The sequence below is a fragment of the Rhamphochromis longiceps genome, linkage group LG20, assembly GCF_057381845.1.
Source record: "Rhamphochromis longiceps isolate RC_006_pf linkage group LG20, R_longiceps_female_GT1.1, whole genome shotgun sequence".
NCBI classification, from domain to species: Eukaryota; Metazoa; Chordata; class Actinopteri; order Cichliformes; family Cichlidae; genus Rhamphochromis; species Rhamphochromis longiceps.
The window spans coordinates 13,278,530-13,298,675 of record NC_140576.1 but is presented as its reverse complement, the minus strand read 5'-3'; the positions used below and the strand labels follow the sequence as shown (position 1 = coordinate 13,298,675).

Here is a 20,146-nt window from a genome sequence, read left to right as displayed (position 1 = left end):
CTGAATGCTCGGAAAGCTCCCGGCCCAGACGGTGTGTCTCCTGCCACCCTCAGACACTGTGCAAACGAGCTGGCCCCAGTGTTTTCTGGCATCTTCAACTCCTCACTGCAGGCATGTCATGTGCCTGCCTGCTTCAAGTCCTCTACCATAATCCCTGTCCCCAAGAAACCTAGGATCACTGGACTAAATGACTACAGACCCGTGGCTCTGACATCTGTGGTCATGAAGTCATTTGAGCGCCTAGTTCTCTCCCATCTCAAGACCCTCACGGCCCCCCTCCTGGACCCCCTGCAGTTTGCATATAGAGCCAACAGGTCTGTAGACGACGCCATCAACATGGCCCTACACTTCATCCTGCAGCATCTGGACTCCCCAGGAACCTACGCCAGGATCCTGTTTGTGGACTTCAGCTCTGCCTTCAACACCATCCTTCCAGACCATCTCCGAGGCAAGCTTTCCCAGATGAATGTGCCTGATCCCATCTGCCGGTGGATCACTGACTTCCTGACGGACAGGAAGCAGCACGTGAGGCTGGGGAAGAATGTCTCGGACTCCCGGACCATCAGCACCGGCTCCCCTCAGGGCTGTGTTCTTTCTCCTCTGCTATTCTCCCTGTACACCAACTGCTGCACCTCCACCCACCAGTCTGTCAAGCTAATCAAGTTCGCAGATGACACCACCGTCATTGGGCTCATCTCTGACGGGGACGAGTCTGCCTACAGGAGGGAGGTTGAACGTCTGGTGTCTTGGTGCAGCCACAACAACCTGGTGCTGAATGCCCAGAAGACAGTGGAGATTATTGTGGACTTCAGGAAGCACACAGCCCCACTCCCCCCCATCATCCTGACTGACACCCCCATCACCTCTGTGGACTCATTCTGCTTCCTGGGTACCACCATCACCCAGGACCTGAAGTGGGAGCCCACCATCACCTCCGTCATCAAGAAAGCCCAGCAGAGGATGTACTTCCTGAGGCAGCTGAAGAAATTCAACCTGCCAACACGGACGATGATGCAATTCTACACTGCAATCATCGAGTCCATCCTCACCTCCTCCATCACCGTGTGGTACGCTGGAGCCACTATCAGGGACAAACAGAGACTGCAGCGTGTTGTGCGCTCTGCTGAGAAGGTGATTGGCTGCAGACTCCCATCTCTGCAGGACCTGTACACCTCCAGGACACTGCGGCGTGCAGCCCGGATCTCAGCTGACCCTTCTCACCCTGGACACAGTCTGTTTGACCTGCTCCCCTCAGGCAGGAGGCTCCGGTCCATTCGCACCAGAACCTCTCGCCACAAGAACAGTTTCTTCCCCTCTGCTGTTGGACACATGAACAATAACCACATGACTGTCCCCGCCACTAACACATGACCCTACGCTGTGTCACTGCATCATTTCATGTCTGGCACTGATCACCACCTGCACTCATGTATATATCCTTCTACGTAGCACTCATAATTCTTATTCTCATGTATATATCTCATGTATATCTCATGCACATATCTTTCTTTCTACATAGCACTTTAATTCTTATTGTCTGCACTGAAGCACCGCAGCAATTTCCTAATGTTGTAAACCTCAACATCTGGCAATAAACCCATTCTGATTCTGATTCTGATTCTGACTGCACAGATGGGATTTTTAACTACCCCGGAGTTAGACTGTCAGAGCAGCAGTTGTAACCGTAACTTCACAACACGGTAGTGCAAGTAAACTGTAGCAAAACTGTAAAATCTGTAATCCATACAGCCAATGCTGTGTGTTTGTGATTAGCTATAGGAGCAGGGTTCTGCCTTGCTCTTGAGCAAAAACAAAGCCTGTTTTCCTTTCTTTTCTAATTTCACAACTCTGCATGGAGTTTGCATGTTCTCCCTGTGTTTACGTGGGTTCTGTCCAGCTACTCTGGTTTCCTTTCACAGTCCAAAGACATGCAGTTAGTGGGGATAGGTTAGTTGGTGTCTGTTTCTATGTGTTAGCCCTGCATCCGATTGCCAGCTTCCCAAGTATGACAAGTCCAAACGTCAGCTGTGAAGAAGGCCTCTAACCACAATAACAAATTCCCATAACTCTTTGAAACTGTTATTTTATGCAGCGACTTAACATAAAACTGAATCCTCCAGGACACTTAATTTAAATATTAATGACTCTTCACATGTTTATTTTGGGAAAACGGCATTGAATGCCAGTATTCTGTGCGTGTGTCACCACTTCAAGGACTTTTTAGAATCTATGACAGCTAATCTGAAATATGTGCTCATATATTTTACATCATGCTTTGAATCCAAAACGCATGAAAAATACATAAGAAACGGCTGCTCTGTTACCCTTCCAATCGTCAGCTGGTGTTATCTAATCTGAGGTCATTTGTATGTATAAAAGAATGAACCAGGAGGGAGCGTATCCTCAGACGACACAAATGTGGCATCAGTTTAAGCAATATTAAGGTGGTGACACATTTGCGAGGCATTTGTCTATTTTTATTCTCCTGTCAGACTGAAGGACTGGGGGAGGAACTTAGAAAGCTGAAGGCCAAAACAACAAACAAGTTTCTTCGAAAACTCAAGGGAGGCACACAGCTGCCAACACACAGCTGAGCATCTGAGGGGACACACAAAGACACACTGACGAACGCGGACGACTTTCCTTACAGTATGCCCACTCGCGCACACGACAACACACAACAAGCCCGGTAAGTCTGGACACCCACTGGGTTCCTCTGTATGTAGGTCATTCTACATGGGGAACATTATTGTGCCACAGCTGTGTCCTTCTCTGCAGCATTCCGCTGCGCGGCACGCACAAGAACAACAAGGGGGGAAAAGGGTTGATGCGCACATAAACACACCAAAAACAAGCCACTCACTGTGTAGTCACTCACACACACACGTGCGTGCGTGCATGGGAGAAGAGATAGGAACGGACAGCTCTATTTTTTCTTTGGCTATTGTCAGACGAAGGACTAACTCCACCACCCCCGCCAACACGTCGCATTGCTCCGAGATTCAACATGACATTTCGTTCAAAAAAGAGAAAAGGAGGGATAAAAAAAGAAAAAGAAAAATCCAAGCGAGATCCACCTTGGAGCTGGCTGGTTCCATTGAGAGCTATCATATTGAATTACATGGATGTGCTGTCAGTGGCTTTCTAGGTATATTGGTTGTAGCTAGCAGGGAGTAAATGTCATAAAGATATAGTGAAATGACTGTGAAAGGACATTGGTGATAAGTTTAAAAAAGGGGTGGAAGGAGGGGAGGGCTTCTGAGTGGGTGTGCTGTCGGGATATTCAGACAAACATCCAAATATATTCGCAGTGAGTGCTGCGTCGCCTGGTTGACGTTTGACCTTCTTCCACACAGATGCTCCGGGAGCTGCGCTGTGATTCTGAAAGTCTGCTCCAGTCAGAGTGAATCAGGACTTTCAGTCTGGAGTCTGCTGACAGCTCAACGCTTTGGACAAGTAAAGCCAATGACTGCTGCAGGACGCGCTTGGAGGCGCGTTCTCAGAGTTTTCCCGACACTTGCTTTTCTGCTGTATCATTATTTCTGCAAATACGAAACACTCGAAATGAAAGTGACATCAGCAGCACTCACACCACGGCTGTTGGTGGAGAAGAAAAAAACAGTTGCGGCTTGAGACGTGACCGTGACTTTTAAAAACAAGCTGCTTTTGCTTGGATTTCCTGTTGCACCAAAATTTGCACATCAGAAAGGTTTATACACAAACGAGGTTCCTGGATTAGAGCTTAGAGACAAGCTTAATGTCTTCATATCAGCAGCATCCTGGATAAACAATTCTATTCTTAATACTACTTTTTATGTTTTCGGCATGGCTCTGAGACTGAGCCTTGTCATGGATATAAACTGTAGCAAACTTGCATAACTTACCTAATATTTCACTTCTAGTTTAGTTTTTTTGTTGCATCCTCTAGTCACACAAAAAACCTCTCCTAATACCAGATGCTCAGACAACAGGAGTCCTCTCGGCTGCTCAGCAGAGCAGGATGACAAACTGACAGTTACCTGACCAAGACAGCGAGCAACTCACAAAATACCTATATAGACGTACAGAGGTCCATCAGCAGTCATCAGTTGTGTGTTTTAATGGAGCGCTGTGCTATCTAATGTGAGTTTATCATCTTAAAAAGCTAATTGGGCATTCAAAAACCATTTTTTTCAATTATGGTGGCACAGCTGAAAACTGCTCTGCTGATTAAAGAAGCAATGCATTTGGACAACTTAATGTGTCTGGAGCATCAGACTTTATTAAAATAAATAAATAAATTTCAGAGAAATGAAGGCAAGTCCATGCAGGAAGTCGCCAAACTACTTTGTACAACAATGTGTGCTAGCTTCTTGACAGAGCAGTAAAAACTGGCTCTAACCGAAACAGCTGAAGAAGTGTCAGTATGAACAATGAAGAGCTGACTAAAGGACGATTGTTATTTCCATCTGCAGTCGTGTATATTTCATAGCATGACTTCTTGGATACTCATTCGGTAACTGATTGCAAGCCGTTGCAACCGATGGGCAGCCACTTTTGGATGACAGGTGATTGCACAGATTGCCTGGTTTAGGGTAACCTCTCTTCAAACATTTCCAGTCTGACTCTGAGTGCCTGCAATCACCAGAAAGGTTGCCAACGTGTTGGCAACTCATCTGTGATGCATCTCTTTGCAATAGGGGACTGACTTAAAAGCTTTGTAGTTGGCAACAGATTTGGAACTGATTGCAACTTGACCGCAATAAATTGCAAAGTGATTGCAAACTGACTTCATCTTACTGCTGTTTTATCATTGTCTTGACGCACCAAAGCTGATTTGAAAATTGCAATTGACTGCGCATTGTCGCAGACCTGATCCTTGTCTTTGAAACAGTCGCTTCGAAGTAGGGCTGACACGATTAGTCGACTAGTCACGATTACGTCGACTATCAAAATCGTCGACGACTGATTTAATAGTCGACGCGTCGTTTGAAGCTTTGTAAGATCACAAAAGACGCAGGAATAAGTAGTAGGATTTAAGAGTGTAATAACGGACTGAAACAGAAGATGGCAGCATTGCATGTACAAGGATGCCAGCTGCCGTTAAACCCTGAAGAAGAAGAAGAAGCTGTGTCCCAGAATTCATAGCGCAGCCTTGCTCAGTTTCCAACAATGGCGGCAGCTAGTTAGTTTTAATATTACTCTTATTATTCTTTCTGGGTCACAAAATAAACGTTTAACATATTTTCAGGCGAGAATGTAGCTGTGTAAACCTCAAATATCTGCTCAGTTTATCAAGACACCACATATTTTCAGAAGCGCTCTGATGTTTTTGGAGACGTCAGTTACCCACTAGCTCGATAGCTAGCCGGGGGCAAGGTCACTAGAGCCCGTGAGAACACCGGACTCCCACAAATCGTTTTCAAACCCACCCACCGCAGTCTTTCGCTACTCAGGTTAAACATGATATATAAGTCACTTGTTATTGTTTGGCTTTTTTTTAGTATTTTATTTGTTCCTGAGTAAATCGGTTTGGTTGAGATTAAAATTATAGTTTTTACACAGCTGAATAAACGTCAAGCAGACAGCTGATTATCAGAAGTGTGAGATGCTCGAGAATATACTCCGGTGTCCCGGTATATTTTAGATAGCAAGGAGTTTATTAAACTTCACCGAAACAATCTACAAATTTCATTAAAATTTAATAAACCATCAACTTGTCTTTATTTTTAGTTAGCACATACCTTAAACACTTAAAGCTGTAAGCTAATGATAGTTATATAAGAGCAGATGCATGCTTGTGCAGTAAGCTGTACGTTTTACGCCCAATGGATGATGATCTGATTAGTCGACTAATCGCAAAAATAATCGGTGACTAGTCGACTATCAAAATAATCGTTTGTGGCAGCCCTACTTCGAAGCCAACGATACTGCAGTTTCATTGCAAACAGTCGCAGTAATTTTGATCGTGCTGCAATCTCCAGCGACTGTTTTTCCTAGTGTGACTTTAGCATTAGTAATTTCCTTTACATAAAAAGTGTGAAGCTTTCACAGCTCCTGAGCAAGGCCTGCAAACTCAAGTGAGAAAGATGACTGAAGCTGACACCGTGCTGATGAGTGTTGCTTAAAGGCAGTTTTAACAGTACCTGTCAATCAGCAAACTATGAAATTAACTTCAAGTCTTTTTCAGTGCAGTGATGACTATTCAGTTAGCCAACAGGTAGACAATAATCCTGGCAATCTGATTAGCATGTTTGGATCTGGGACAATTGTTATTATCATGTTTGGATAAAAAAAAAGCATAAAGACTTTTTTTGTTGGCTTTGGGAAATCACAGAGTTTTTTCAAGTGTTAATGGAGTTTTTTGAGACTAAACAACTGATAGACTGAGAACCTTCATTGTAAAAGGCTAAAGGCCAAAGTGTCTGCTGTTGAAAAAACAGACCTGTGACAGAGCCGGTGCTCTCTGTTCACCTAAGTGTGGATCCACGAAGATATGAGGAGTATGGCGCAGGAAAGATGAGTGTTGCTTTGATTAGAGATGAGTGTAGGCAGAGGACTGGCTGGCTGTGGATTTACTGTGGGTTAGGTACATTATATTCCGTGTACTATTAAATGTCTATGCCATCACAGTAAAGTGAAGCTAATAAAAAAAATACATGAAAAATGGAAAAAAGGGCACAGAGGGATTCTCAAATCTAAAACCAGCAGCGCCTGCAGCGGAGAAGTGCTGATGCTTGCACAGCTGTTGATGTGGATACGCTTCGGCGGAGAGAAAGAAACACGGCTTTGCGTCTGCAGACACGTCTAAAGGTTCAACGTGGTTGTGTTGAGTGCATTATGTGAACAAGTGAACGACTTCCCTGTGAGCAGCACTACTTAATGGATCTGACTCAAGAGTAAAAGCACTGCAGTGGCTGAAAGCGTGCCGGTCGACGCTTTAGATTATCACTGTTCTGGTTCTTGGGGGGTTAAAAAACAAAAAGAGTAAACTTCCACCACCTTTTTTTTTGTTTCCATCAACAGTGTAGCTGATATGAAGGCCAATAAAGATCAACATGTTAATTAAGCGTAACATATTTAACAGCAGCCTTGTTGTGCAAGCTCACTGAAGCACATCCTGGATCTGTCAGAGGAAACTGTTTAGAAAAGACACGAGGGGCTATTCACACAACTCAACAACAAGGTTAGAGTGACATTACAGGCTGAGATTGTCAGACCAGAATATTTCCATATTCATCAACAGGAATTACTGGGTCAGCGTGGACACACTAGGAACAGCTTGTTATATTTTCTGGCCTTTTTAAAAAAAAATAAATTGCTTCTTGTCAAAGAATCCTGCAACACCAAAAGCTGGCCCAGTAATTATATTAGGAAAGAAGTCTACCATGAAGGTCCCAGCCCATATTATTGAGCAACTTCCCTTTTTATATACCACCCCCCTTCGATGGCGCTGATAATGCAGGACAGAAAAGTCAAGCAATTTAGTAAACCAAAGTCGCGTCAGGTCATCGTGCCTGGCGGGGACAGAGATGAAGAGGCAGGAGCTGTGATCTGACCGTGACTTTGTGCTGTCCAGTGAGGTTGGGCCATTCGCAGAGCAGCTGGCTCTCAGACAGGGTGAGGATGCAGGGAGTCTCTCCAATCAGCACCGTATAGTTCAGGCGACTGTTGCCCGGAGCCGCTGGGATCAGGTTACGGCCCTAAAAAACACACACAGGGAGAAAAGTAATAAGGACAGGCACTCGGCTCATCGTCAGGACGCTTTACTTGCAGGCCCGACAATATTTCTTTCTTTCATTGAACTCCAACGTGAGAAAAATGTAACCATGAGCTTTTCTTTTTACATTACTTTTATTTATCCACCCTTTCTTGACGGCTCACAATGAACTTGTTCAGAACATTTTTCTGCTAATGATATGATTTTCACATCTTTGATGAAAATCACTTCCAGTTTCTGCATAACTGACAAGAAAGTCAGTGACAATAAATTTGCTAATTTAATATCCCTTAAAGGATCAAACTGGTGGTTCTCCATACTCTTCACCTAACAAATGCCATTGACAACATGACGCTTATACAAGGTCAAATATTTACAATGTCATAAAAAACATTCATCTTCAACGACAGCTAGGTCCTGCGATTTCTTGACGTTATTACTTGAAATCAAGCAAACGTGTGAAGCTGTTTCTTTTGTCTTTATCGCTGTGAAGGAACATTTTACCAAGGGACATATAAAGGGTTAGGTTGTTGATATTTCGGCTTTTATTTCTATTTGATTTTCTGTCAAATAGGCGCCTCTAATTTCACAATACAAATCAACTGTGGACTGAGGGAGTTTCATGGGATTTTGAATCATTAAATCATCAAATAGTTGTTTTTGTCATCAGACAATGTGAAGCCTTTTGAAGCTTCATCATCAGTAACAAGTAAACCCCAACGCTGTGCTAATATGGGACTTTTGAGTATTTAAAATTGCTGTTCCAATTATTGAAAGGGGTAAAAAAATCTAATAAACATAAGTTACTATGAAAAACTCACAACCCCAAAGTTTTTCTTTGGACATTGGCTGTTTTCAATCAATCAATCATTTTTATCTGACCATTTTCATTTTTAAGACACTTAACACTGACCTACCTATGAATTATTCATAAAAAAAGTCACTATTAGTCAAAGGAAGAAACAGTGTTCTGTCTACACATAACAGACAACTTAGCAAAAAATGTTACACACACATTTTTTGCAAAGCACAAAGACTGTGAAATATACCAAAGATAACAGTCGGACAGACATTAAATTGTATTTCTTGTACTGACAAATTCCCAAAGAGCTATTAGCCAAAAACGTGGCATATCTCGACATGTCATTCAGTGTGTCCTTAAAGAATTAGAAGAAAGGTGTCAAGTGGAAGACAAAAGAATAAGTGGCAGAACTAAAAAGCTGTCTGCAACGGATGAACAGCATCTGAAAGTCATGTCCTTAAGACCTGACACAAAACCATTAACTGGACTATCAACATGGGACCATCAGCTGAAGGGCAAGCATCAAACCCTTCACCTGATCTGTTTACAGTTTTCCGAAGCCTCGTTAGACATAGTGTCAATGGAAGAATGGCTGTTCTTAAGGAAGGAAAACAGAGAGAAAAGGCTGAGGTATGGAAAGGTATCAAATTACACAAGAACTGGGCTGAAAATCAGTGGTGACAGGTCTTATGTAGTAGTTGGGTCAAATCATTGTGAATGTGTATGGAAGACATCGGGACAGAGGTACAACAGTGAGGGTCTACAGCCATCTGTAAAACATGGTGGAGGCCATCTGGAAAGTGTCTGATTGGCAATGGCTTCATTTTTTAGGATTGAAATCATTCCCCCCACACACTGCCATGCCGTACAAGCATCCTTGGATAGAAAAAAAACACTATGAGTCATGGATTGGCCTCCCCAGAGCCCGGAATTCACCATTAGTGAAGAAGTGTGGGATCATCTTGTCAGAGAACAATAAAAACAGGAAGTCAACATCCAAAGAAGTGCTTTGGATGTCCTTCAAGAAGCCTGGAGATCTATCCTGAAGACTAGAAAGCTTGCCAATCAGAGTTCAGTGTTGAAAAATAAAGGTGCTCATACCAAATGTTGACTTTTCAATTTCCTTAAAATTGTAAAAGTCTGTTTTTGCCTTATATACTGCCTTAAATCACTGCACCTTTTCCTATTTTGAAGCGACATGCAAAGAAATAAAGGAATGGCTTAGTGACTTTGCACATTACTGCATAAAACCAGTCATTTTTCTCCCAAATCCTTTGATTATCCTAAAAAAAAAAAAAAAAAACAGGGTCAGGGTTACAGTGGCTTTTCATCATTAGTAATATCTTAGGCCTCACAGATTACTGCAGCAGTTTCCAAGCATCAGTTGGTGCTTGTAACAGATACTCCAGATACAGCGCTTTTTTCTTGGACTTGGACATTACTTTCAAGCCAAACACTCAGGAAATAAGTGAGATATAAGTTTAGCAAACCCTACTGTATGTGTACTAGAGGAAATAATATTACTGGGGAGGCATACAAACCCACACAGATTGCTTTTTTTCTTATGTCCTGTACTCAACACAAAGTCTGCACCCTCAAGGTGTGTAAATTCTAACATTTGTCAATTTCCGTTCCAGTCTTTCATTTCAATATCTAGTGCGATTTGATATACACTCTGCCTGGGATGGAAGGAGGAGGCAGTTAGTGGTGTGAAAAGAAGGAACCGTTAACAGCAAGAAAACATGGAAGAAAAAAAAATACAGGGGGAGAGACGAATACAAAGAAAACAAGGCTGATAGGAAATGTGGTGAGAAAAGGCACAAGCGGAGAAAGAGATTTCGAGAGAGGTAGGAAAAGATGAAAGGGGCGCGCTCGAAAATGAGAAAGAAAAGGAACGAACGTGAAAACAGAGCGAGCGAGTCAGACAGACACAGGACAGGAGTGAGAGAGGAGATAGCTGTGGCGTCTCCCGCTGGCTTAGCAGTGGGTCACAGAGACAGACTCCGTTTTCCAATCCCATCGTCTCTGCAGGCCGCCACCCAGCCCCGCTCTGCAACCCTGTAAACATGCATCCCATTCCATCTCGCAAACACACACACACACACGTGCGCTCACAGCTTCCTGGCCACATACAGGCTGAGTTCATGCCAAACAAGCACTGGAGTTGCAGCCACACACAGAGCTGTTGCCACACATAAACACAACAGGCAAGAAGCATCATGCAGGGACACGCTCTCAAAAATCACACAAGCACACACATCGAAGCACTCACCAAGACCAGATGAATGTTTATTTTTTTATTTCTCTTTCTCCTCCTTATTCTTTCTCTCTCCGTCTCACTAACATTACCTCAGTAAAAACACACCCGACACTACAGATGAGAAATTAATTGCGTGACAGGCGCAGTGCACGCATCTGAGGAACGCTACCCCCACATCCCATCTCGCCAAATTGCATTTTTGTCCATCTCATCAGTGCTTCCAGTGGGTAGGCAGTTTCACCAACAAGCCAAGCAGGAGATTTGGCAATTACTGAGAGGCTCACTGATAATAAATTATCATTTAAGAAATAAATTACGGCGGGTACGCCGCTTTCAATCTCTTTATGGAAATAAACAGCGTAGCGCACTCTCTGTGATAACATAAGAGATAGTCAAGGCACATTCGAGCCAAAGCTACAGCACATCGGCGTGACACTGATCTTTAAAGAAATGTATTCTGCTTTGTGTCTTTACAGTATGTGCGCTCTCCATAGAGCTTACTTACGCTTTAAAGCCCATATTTAAAAGGACGGAGTGCACCTTTTGTCTCAACCCGGCTCAGTTTTTTCTCCACCGATTATTTTAATATAATAAATATATTCTCTCCGAAACAGCCGCGTTAATTCCTTTTCAGCTACTCTCGGGCTAAACATTTCAGGTGAGCTGGGTGAGATAATGCAGTGAGGCATACGCACAACTCAGAAAGTCCCAATTAATTTCCCATACTTATATCCAATCACAGTTAATGAAAAAAAATAAATAAATAACTGAAAACCAATGTAATCCAAACCTCTAGGCCTGTGCATTTCCATACTGGCCTTTCAGCTCCAAAGAATTAATTACACAAATTGAAAGAACTGCTATTTAACAGACCTCGAGGCTGTGGGCGAGGACGGTAGTCAGTGAAGCTGCTCTTACTTACTGAAGGACGGTTTCTGGCCTTGGTGTGTGTGGACATTTGCTTTCACCTGTCAATTATGAATTTGTGAAGGGTTTTTTTTAATTATTTTTACACACTTGAAAGTTTTTTCTTTTTTCTGTAAGAAGAAAAACAGCTTGTGAGAGTGTGTTTATGTGTGTCCCTCAAAGCTGGTTTAGCCATTATAAACAGAAGAGTTCAGTATGTTTGAAACTTTTGTGGTTAATATGAAAGTAAAAAACCTTGGTAAAAAATGAAATGAATGGTTTAAATTAAAAAACAAAAATATAGTTCTTTGGTTTATTTTTGTGTTCTACAGAGTTCTTCCTTTACAGAAAGTAACTGTCACTCATAACACCCTCCGTCAACGCCAGTTGTCAAATCAGAGCAAAGCAATTGAGCTAGCCATGGCAGGCCTGTCAAGCTTTGAAATTCCTGCACACAAGCCTCTGGGAGATATGCTGACCTTTAACAAGCCTAGAGAGTGCCGTCCTTTGTTGACTTTCATAAACCAAAAGTATAAACACAGAAGTGTAAGATATGGGTAAAGCAAAGGCCCTTTTTAATCTGGTCTAATGTAAAGCACAACCTTTAGCATACACAACCTAGTTAGCTATTTAGCTTTAGCTCGTTAGCTTACTACTTACAAAGATACCTAAAAGTTTCTGTCAGGGTTTAGTACAAATTTTAGTTTTTCTCCTTGGCTCAGAGTGATTGTTGACATGAACTTGGCTAAACACATGGATTAATCATTGCTCTAAAAGCCTGTTCTCTTAACATGCTAACATGCGATAACGTGCCAATTGAAATGCTGTCATTTTAATGAAGTTAATTATTTTGAGGCTCTTGCACTCTGTCACCTTGTAAGGAGATTTGCATGGATTTAGATCTAAATGGTGATATTTATCAAAGCTAATCAATTATCATATTTAAGTAAGTTGTGTGATAGCTTAGAACAGTGACGCCCAAAGTGTGATGGGCCACAAAGGTACATAAGGTGGACAGAAATAACAGGATTTGAGTTTGAAATTTCTGTTATACAGAAATAAGTAGGCCTATGTATAGTTACATAGTGATATAAATGTATCTATTTATATAAAAAAAAAAAAAACCTAAAAGTGGTAACAGGAAGTAGCTGGTTTATGATATTACTATTTTTAAATGTATTGTTCTTGCACTGAAGTTTGTTTCCCAGTGGCAGGTCCCATATGGAAAAGAAATAGTAAAAACTTACATGATTTACTCATGAAAGTGGCCACTTTCATTTATATATAAATCATATAAGGCTTACATGATTTACTCATGAAAGTGGCCACTTTCTCATTACTTTCATTTTTTTTTTTTAGTAAGTTATCCAAAACATACAAGTTTCATTATATAATTTTTCAAGGGATCTTATATGTGTTTCCACTTTTGTATGCTTTTCATACAAGTTTCATACAAGACAGATAAAAACTTTATACGATTTATATATATCTTTTCCATATGGGGTGGGTCACACATTGGCCTTAACACTTTGTATATGACTGGGTAGCTTTAGCAATTTATAACTGACAGCCCGTGTTGTTTATGATTTTTTAATACAAATTTCAAGGAAGCATATCACTTTGTCTTTTATTTTGATTGGAGTAAATATTTAAGATTGGCTGGGATTTCATGATTTTTAAGTGGGCCGCTTGACCTCGGGAATGGCTGGTTTAGAACAACAACCATCTAACAATTTTCAGTATCTTACTTACAAACCAGAGTAACATACAAAGTAACGTACAGTAACATGTCATATAAGGCAACACTGTTTCTTTCATCAGATTCTACATGGAACAACAAATACTATCTTTGCAATGTAGCTTTTCCTTTCATCTTTTAGTACAATATATATGACTCCATAATCAACTGAAAAATGAAAACTGATTTTAAAAAAAAGCCTAATAACCATGGGTTCGTGTTTATTTAATCAGTAGTCATTACTTAGAAATGAGAAGGAATATTGTCTATGAAGGTGTGAAAGAAAAATAAAACCTAATAATGACTGATCTCTGATATCTGAGTGGTAAATTAAGAATGTCTTACAAGTGTAGGAGCAGTTATAAAAAAGGCATGGCCTAACAAAAATGTAATTAAATTCTTTTTTTAATCAGACATGACCTGACCGATCGATACAAGCTCGGGGAAACCTTTTAGTCCCTATCAGCCAATACTAGATAAAAACTGTTGATTCCACAATGGGGGTGGGGGGGGGAACTAAATAAATGTTCTCTTTCTACTTCCCACTGCACTGCATGAAAGTCTTTCATATAAAGAGTCAAGTGAAAGAAAAACACCTCTTTATACACCTCCAACCAAAGAAAGTAGTAAATGCGGCAACTTTTAATTCTGTGTAGGTGTCAAAAGCCTTATTCCCATTCTACTTAAAGGTAAGTAAAAGGTGTCCAAAGGTAACATTAATGTGTACTTGAATCTCTTTTATCTTCACAGCTGCATTATGTGTATGTGTATGTGTCCCTGACAAGTTAAAAAGTATATACGAAGCCTGCTAGTACTGTGCCAATGCTAGACAGTGTTAGACAAAAACCTCAGATCAAGCAGACCGAGGAAATAAGCTGAATGGTACAGCCAGCTGGAGAAGTGTTCCTTTCTGACCTTGAGAATAAGTGGCGATGTGGGTTTGAGCTCCAGTATCCCAGAGGGACTCAACGGTTCAAACACCGGGTCGGGGTAGTAGCTGAATGTCTCGTTGACCACCACCAGAGCGTTCACGTTGTCCATGTAGAACCCAATCTCATCGGGACCGGTGCCAGTCTCGGAAAAACCAAGCTCCGAGTCCGCCACTGACGGAGCGAGGCACACCATGACTGAATTGTTATACACTGTGCAGTTCTGAAAGTGAGACATGAAAGAGAAATGTTTTTAGTCCTGCTGTGCAGCTACCATACACAGTCGAATCTAGATTGGGACAAATCCCAAACACTTAAATTGCTAAACACTTAAACACTAATGTTGTTCTAGTTTTATTTACAAGGTGGTTACATGCTGAGTAAAAAAAGGCAGAATTGCCTCTTTTAGAAATAACCCGCAGGCTATAATTTTCTTTTTAAATGGATCTGTTGGGCATAATAACCCATCCTTTTTAAAGTCAATGCCCTGTGAAACTACAATGCTGTTAGGCCTATTGGAAATGTAAATTGGTTGCAAATTTATGATCAACTGTTAATAACGGGCAATGTGCTCCGTGCCTTTGCTTGTACCTGAGAGTGTATTTACACCATTGCTTTGGAGAATACATGAATACATGATGTCATGGCCGTGTTTGCATTAATTTATAAGACTGCTTGGCTACTACGGTCTTAGATGCAACACATTTTATTATTAAATGTAACAGCAAAGTTTAAATGATGCCTTTTTTCCTTGTAATGGATTGCCTATCATACGTATGTCTGCAGTCTTGCAAATAGCAACCCAATCCTGGACTGGAAGTAAGAAAAATGTAACTGTGATTTGTTGTTCAAAAGTCCTTTAAGTGCAAAGTAGCGCTTCGATAAAGAGCTGTTTGAGATGCATCCTGTAGGCTGTTTCTCCTCCATAAATGGCAGCTTTATCCGCAGATTGAAGTGCATTAGTGTTGTTTGTGGTTTAGTCCTTAACCCTGACAACTACAAAGACTCAGCTCACATTGACAATCACCAAAGTCCTTTGCCAACATTGTTAATAGAAGGGACAAAATTCCTCAGCTCTTCAAATAAAGCATGCGTAGCCTCTGATGCTGTCTCTTTTTTTTCTGTAAAACTCTGAACAGTGAGGTGACATTTGAAAAGCGTTATGGCCCGGGGTAGCGTTAGATGTCTGAAGCTGGAGTTGCTGAACGAGGAGTCGTGAGCAACACTCAGAGACAAACTGTCTGCCACCTTCAGCGGCACATAGAAGAAGCTTTTTGGAAATGTGCTGTTGTACACAGAGAGGTCTGTTTCAGAGTATTTGTCAGTTAATGTATGTATCTAGGTGTATATCTGAATAATGTATACTGTAAACACTCTGCAGCTGCTGTGTCAGTCACATCAGTACTCACATGAAAGGACTCTGCCTGTCCATACTTGGCCCTGATCTTTGGCTCTCGGATGGTTGCGAGGTTGGTCCCGCTCACTGTCAGCAGAGTTCCACCACTGTAAAAAAGAAGCGAGCAGATATATATTATCTGCCTCAATCACATGAAGATTACTGCAGTGAGCAGTCATGTTCATATGATTCATTGAAATGAAGTGATATATGCTGGATAGATGGATGATAGTCACCCAGAGGTTTAGACAACAGATAGAATGCTAAATGGACAGGTTCTTACATGCCGTTTTTCTATTCTATCCGAGCACTCAAAGCACTTTATACAACTTGCCTCATTCAAAAACGCACTTTTTTTTAAATGCAAGTGCTTACTATCACATTCACAGAGCAACCAGGGTTAGTATCTTGCCTAAGGATATTTGGCATGTAGACTGGAGCAGCTAGAAATCAAACCGCCAACCTTCTTCTCAGCAGATGACCTGCTCTACCTCTTGAGCTACAGACTCTCCTGGTTGAATAGTGAGAAACTTAAAGTGACTTCTGCTCTCTTAAAGCACAACCACAATCCATAACCTTAACTGTTTTCTACTACAAATATGTTGTTTTGAATAGCTGCTCATTTGTTTATATTTTGCTATATAAAGAAAAATCTTGTCATTTTTTAAAGTGGTCTTGATAGTATACCTGATCAGTAGGGATGGGTACCGGTGTCCGGTGCCATGATGGCACCGGTTCTGACATAAACGGTAGTAACCAGACCGAAAAGCAGCGCACATTTCGGTGCTTTATTTCGGTGCTTTTTTTTCCTGAGCTGTGATACACTTCTAGCCAATCATTTTACGTTTCCCAGGATAGTAGGCGGGGCCAGGTACGTACGTTCAGTTAGAGCAGAGCTACAGATTAAAAATGTCCAAGGCGAAGCGGTCAAAAGTCTGGCTGTACTTCACAGCAAAATATGCAAACTCAGCAGCAACAAGTGCTTTAAGCTGATACTGTGATACTGTCAAAGGAGGTAACACCTCGAATCCGATGAAACACCTGGCGACGCATAGCGTTTTTTTTAAAAGCCGAGAAATGCGCCGTATTTGATAGCTTGCTGCGAGACCTCACACTGTGCACGTTGGGTGGGTTGCCAGTTATCGGACCCGGAGCAACATCCCCCAAAAACCCGAAGAATAGAGTCCTGGCCCCTAGCCCTGCCAGTGTAGCAGAAATGATGAGGATATTGATGGCAGCAGCAGCCGTTCTTCTCTGCGTGAGTCGCTTAATGTTGTTCGAGTGTAATTTACGTTGAGTAGGCTAACCACGTTATTACATTAATGCATGTAAGGTGAACTAGCAAAAATCATCATAGCTACATGCGGCTGTCTTCTTGTTTGATGGCAGATACTCCCTTCACCCTGGACAAAAAGGCTAAAATGACCAAAGAAAAAGTGGGAAACAGCTGAACATGAGAGGTTTTTGGACAAAGTTTGTGTTTTTTTTCCATTGTTTAAGCACTGCTTCCAGCCAAGAGTGATACCATATATGCCCCATAGCTGCAGAAAAGGCTAACATTGTTATCTTTTTACAAAAAAACAGCTGAACATGAGAGGTTTTTGGACAAAGTTTGTGTTCTCCATTCTTTAAGCACCGGTTCGAGCACCGGTTCGAGCACCGTTTAAGCACCGGCACCGTTTCAAAAGTACCGATTTGGCACCGGTATCGGATAAAACCTAAACGATACCCATCCCTACTGATCAGTTTACCCATTTAACTCTGTTGTATGAATAATTCAAGAATAAAAAAGGCACCTAACTCAAGGGATTAACTAACTTTGTGTCTAAACATAAAAATGAGCAATTTAATTTTTAAATTATATCTTTAGCTGATGCTCTATCTACTGTTTGCTGTTGTAGCTCAGGAACAACAGCAAGGGTCCACAGCTGTGTTTAAAACACAGTGGATGCTCTGTCAGGTTTGGGGCTGCCTTTCAGCCAATGGTGTTGGACATCTTGTCAAAATTAATTAAGTTATAAAAGCAGAAAACATCAGATTTTGATCCACCAAACAATAAAATTGGAAAAGTGTCTGACTGGCAACAGCTTTGGTTTCAGCACCACAATGATCCCAAACATATGCACCTAAACAGAAAAACACTATCACTCATGAATTGACCTCCACCTAATGTTGAACCCTGGACTTTATTTTTATTAAAGAAGTGTAGGATCATCTTTACAGAAGATGGAACAAAAGGCAGCTGACATCCAAAGAAATGTCCTTTGAGAAGCGTGACGAACCACTTAAAGAAAAGATAAGGAAGCTTGCCTAAGAGAGTTCACACTGTGTTGAAGAATTGGGCCCAAACCATTACTTGGTCAATGTTTGTGACTTTACTAGTTTAATGACGGTACACATTACAGTGAACACTTTACAGAGACACGGTGCAGCAAGACTGTATTTTGCTAATTGGAAGTTTAAATTATTCAACAAATGTTTTTCATGATGTTCAAAGAAAGTGTAACCCAGGCAACACACTGCTTAATCCAAAAATATATTTATTTTCGCTTATTACTATGATGTTAGTCTAATTCCTTCAAGGCAGAGTTGATTAACATGAAAAATTATTTAAAGAGCAGAATTAATACCAACATTTGCAGGAACATTTTTTTCCTCCCTTCTTAAAACGGTGCAGTTCGGCACCACTTTCCAGCTTTTTTGTTAAACACTTCGAAAGCTTTCATGAAATGTTGGAACAGTTTGACTACTTTCTATTAATTAAAGGAAGTTTGCTCCAAGCTTAGGGTAGAGTACCATGGGCACCAGGGAGGATTTTAAAAATCATCTTTATAGGGGAATTTACAACACAAAATTAAAAAAGGAGAAACAGAATGTAAGATCCACTATAGCAGGGGTGGGGAACTAAAGGCCTCGAGGGCCGGTGTCCTGCAGGTTTTAGATGTGTCCTTGATCCAACACAGCTCATTTAAATGGCTAAATGACCTCCTCAACATGTCTTGAGGTTCTCCAGAGGCCTGGCAATGCCAAAACTAATCATTTGATTCAGGTGTGTTGACCCAGGGTGATATCTAAATCCTGCAGGACACCGGCCCTTGAGGCCTGGAGTTCCCCACCCCTGTACTATAAATACAAATCTATCTACAGTCACGGTGTTTGCCTTGAGCAGGTGTACTGGACCGAATACAGTAAATCGCCATGGCAGAATTTAGCTGAACTGCCAGGCGTAATTTTTGATACTGTCGGTGCAGGTCAGACCATCTTTGTTTGTTTATTTAAGTTATTTTAAAAATTCTTTATTTTTCGCCATGTCTGACGATGCTTGTCTATCTGGTGGCCAATATTCAACTGCATCTCTTTTTGCTGTTATCCAAAGTGATTGGTGGTCTTCTCGTGATGACCCTCAATGCGAGAGAGTCATGAAGTTCATGGAAAATATAAAACCTTTATCACAGAGGGCTCTTGCCACCTGTAAAGGGAATGGAGTTAGCCTTACATTTTCACAGCTACGCTTAAATTGGATTTAGAAGGTTTTTTCAAACCTTTCTTACCTTCTCAACGCTCACCTTGTTTTGCAGTTGCAGTTTGTGCACCTGTGTGCTGTCTTCCTCTAGAAGATCAGCGCTTTCACCGCTGCTGGGCTATCTGTGCCACTGAGAGATATTGTTTCTAAGACCCACTATCATGTGTCTTTCTACAAGATTCTCACAGTCTAGAGGGGTTTGTATTGTAGTTCCTATCACTGCTGTCTGAAATAAAAGGCTGGAATAAAACCACGTATTTTGAAGAAATCACAAACATCGTATACCTCCCTAACCACACTTGGATGCTAAGGTATTTTTGCAAACCCAAAAACACAGATATCCACAGGATATTTCTATACCATGGTGAATTCTCTAGTTCAACTAGCCAGTGATAAAAGTAAAAACTTCTCAGGGTCTTTTTGTGTGGCTGGCTTGATGCAGAATCTAATACACCTAATTCTCTCACTCAGAGATTCCCAAGCCTGACTGCTGCCTCTGCTATCTACACCTAAAAGACAAGTGTTTTTCAGATTTACTCTCTGTTGCTTGGGAATATTTGGTGGTATCAACTCTGTCGGGGGAAACTGCTGAGGAAGGGATTTGCTTCATTGCCCCTACACTCTTTTCCCCCTGTTCTTCGATCTTGGAAAGATTTAACCCAAAGAACAACTTGAAACAAAGATATTTTGGTGTGTCTTGATCAGTCACCTTTGCAGACTTATAAGCCCTGGGGTTTTAACAGCAGATGGCCAATAAAACTGTAAGGCTTTCCCTGTTCCTTCTCCCGTTACCCTTGCTATCTTACTGCAAATCTTCCATGATCCAAGGTAACGGTTGGTTTTCACAAATCCAAAGATTTTGTGAGTACTCAAGCTGATGAATTTCTCACAAT

The 20,146-nt window shown here is 41.4% G+C and overlaps 1 protein-coding gene across 2 annotated transcripts in view; it reads right to left on the bottom strand.

The window, feature by feature from the left end:
• LOC146645063 (plexin-A1-like) overlaps positions 1-20,146 on the bottom strand; it is a 316,025-nt gene that overhangs the window by 45,855 nt on the left and 250,024 nt on the right. For both annotated transcript variants that reach the window (XM_085393236.1, XM_085393237.1), the window contains exons 17-19: positions 15,744-15,837; positions 14,321-14,557; positions 7,539-7,682 (exon numbers count right to left, since the gene is read on the bottom strand). In XM_085393236.1, the coding sequence (XP_085249362.1) occupies positions 7,539-7,682; positions 14,321-14,557; positions 15,744-15,837 (475 nt within the window). The remainder of the gene's footprint in view (positions 1-7,538; positions 7,683-14,320; positions 14,558-15,743; positions 15,838-20,146) is intronic.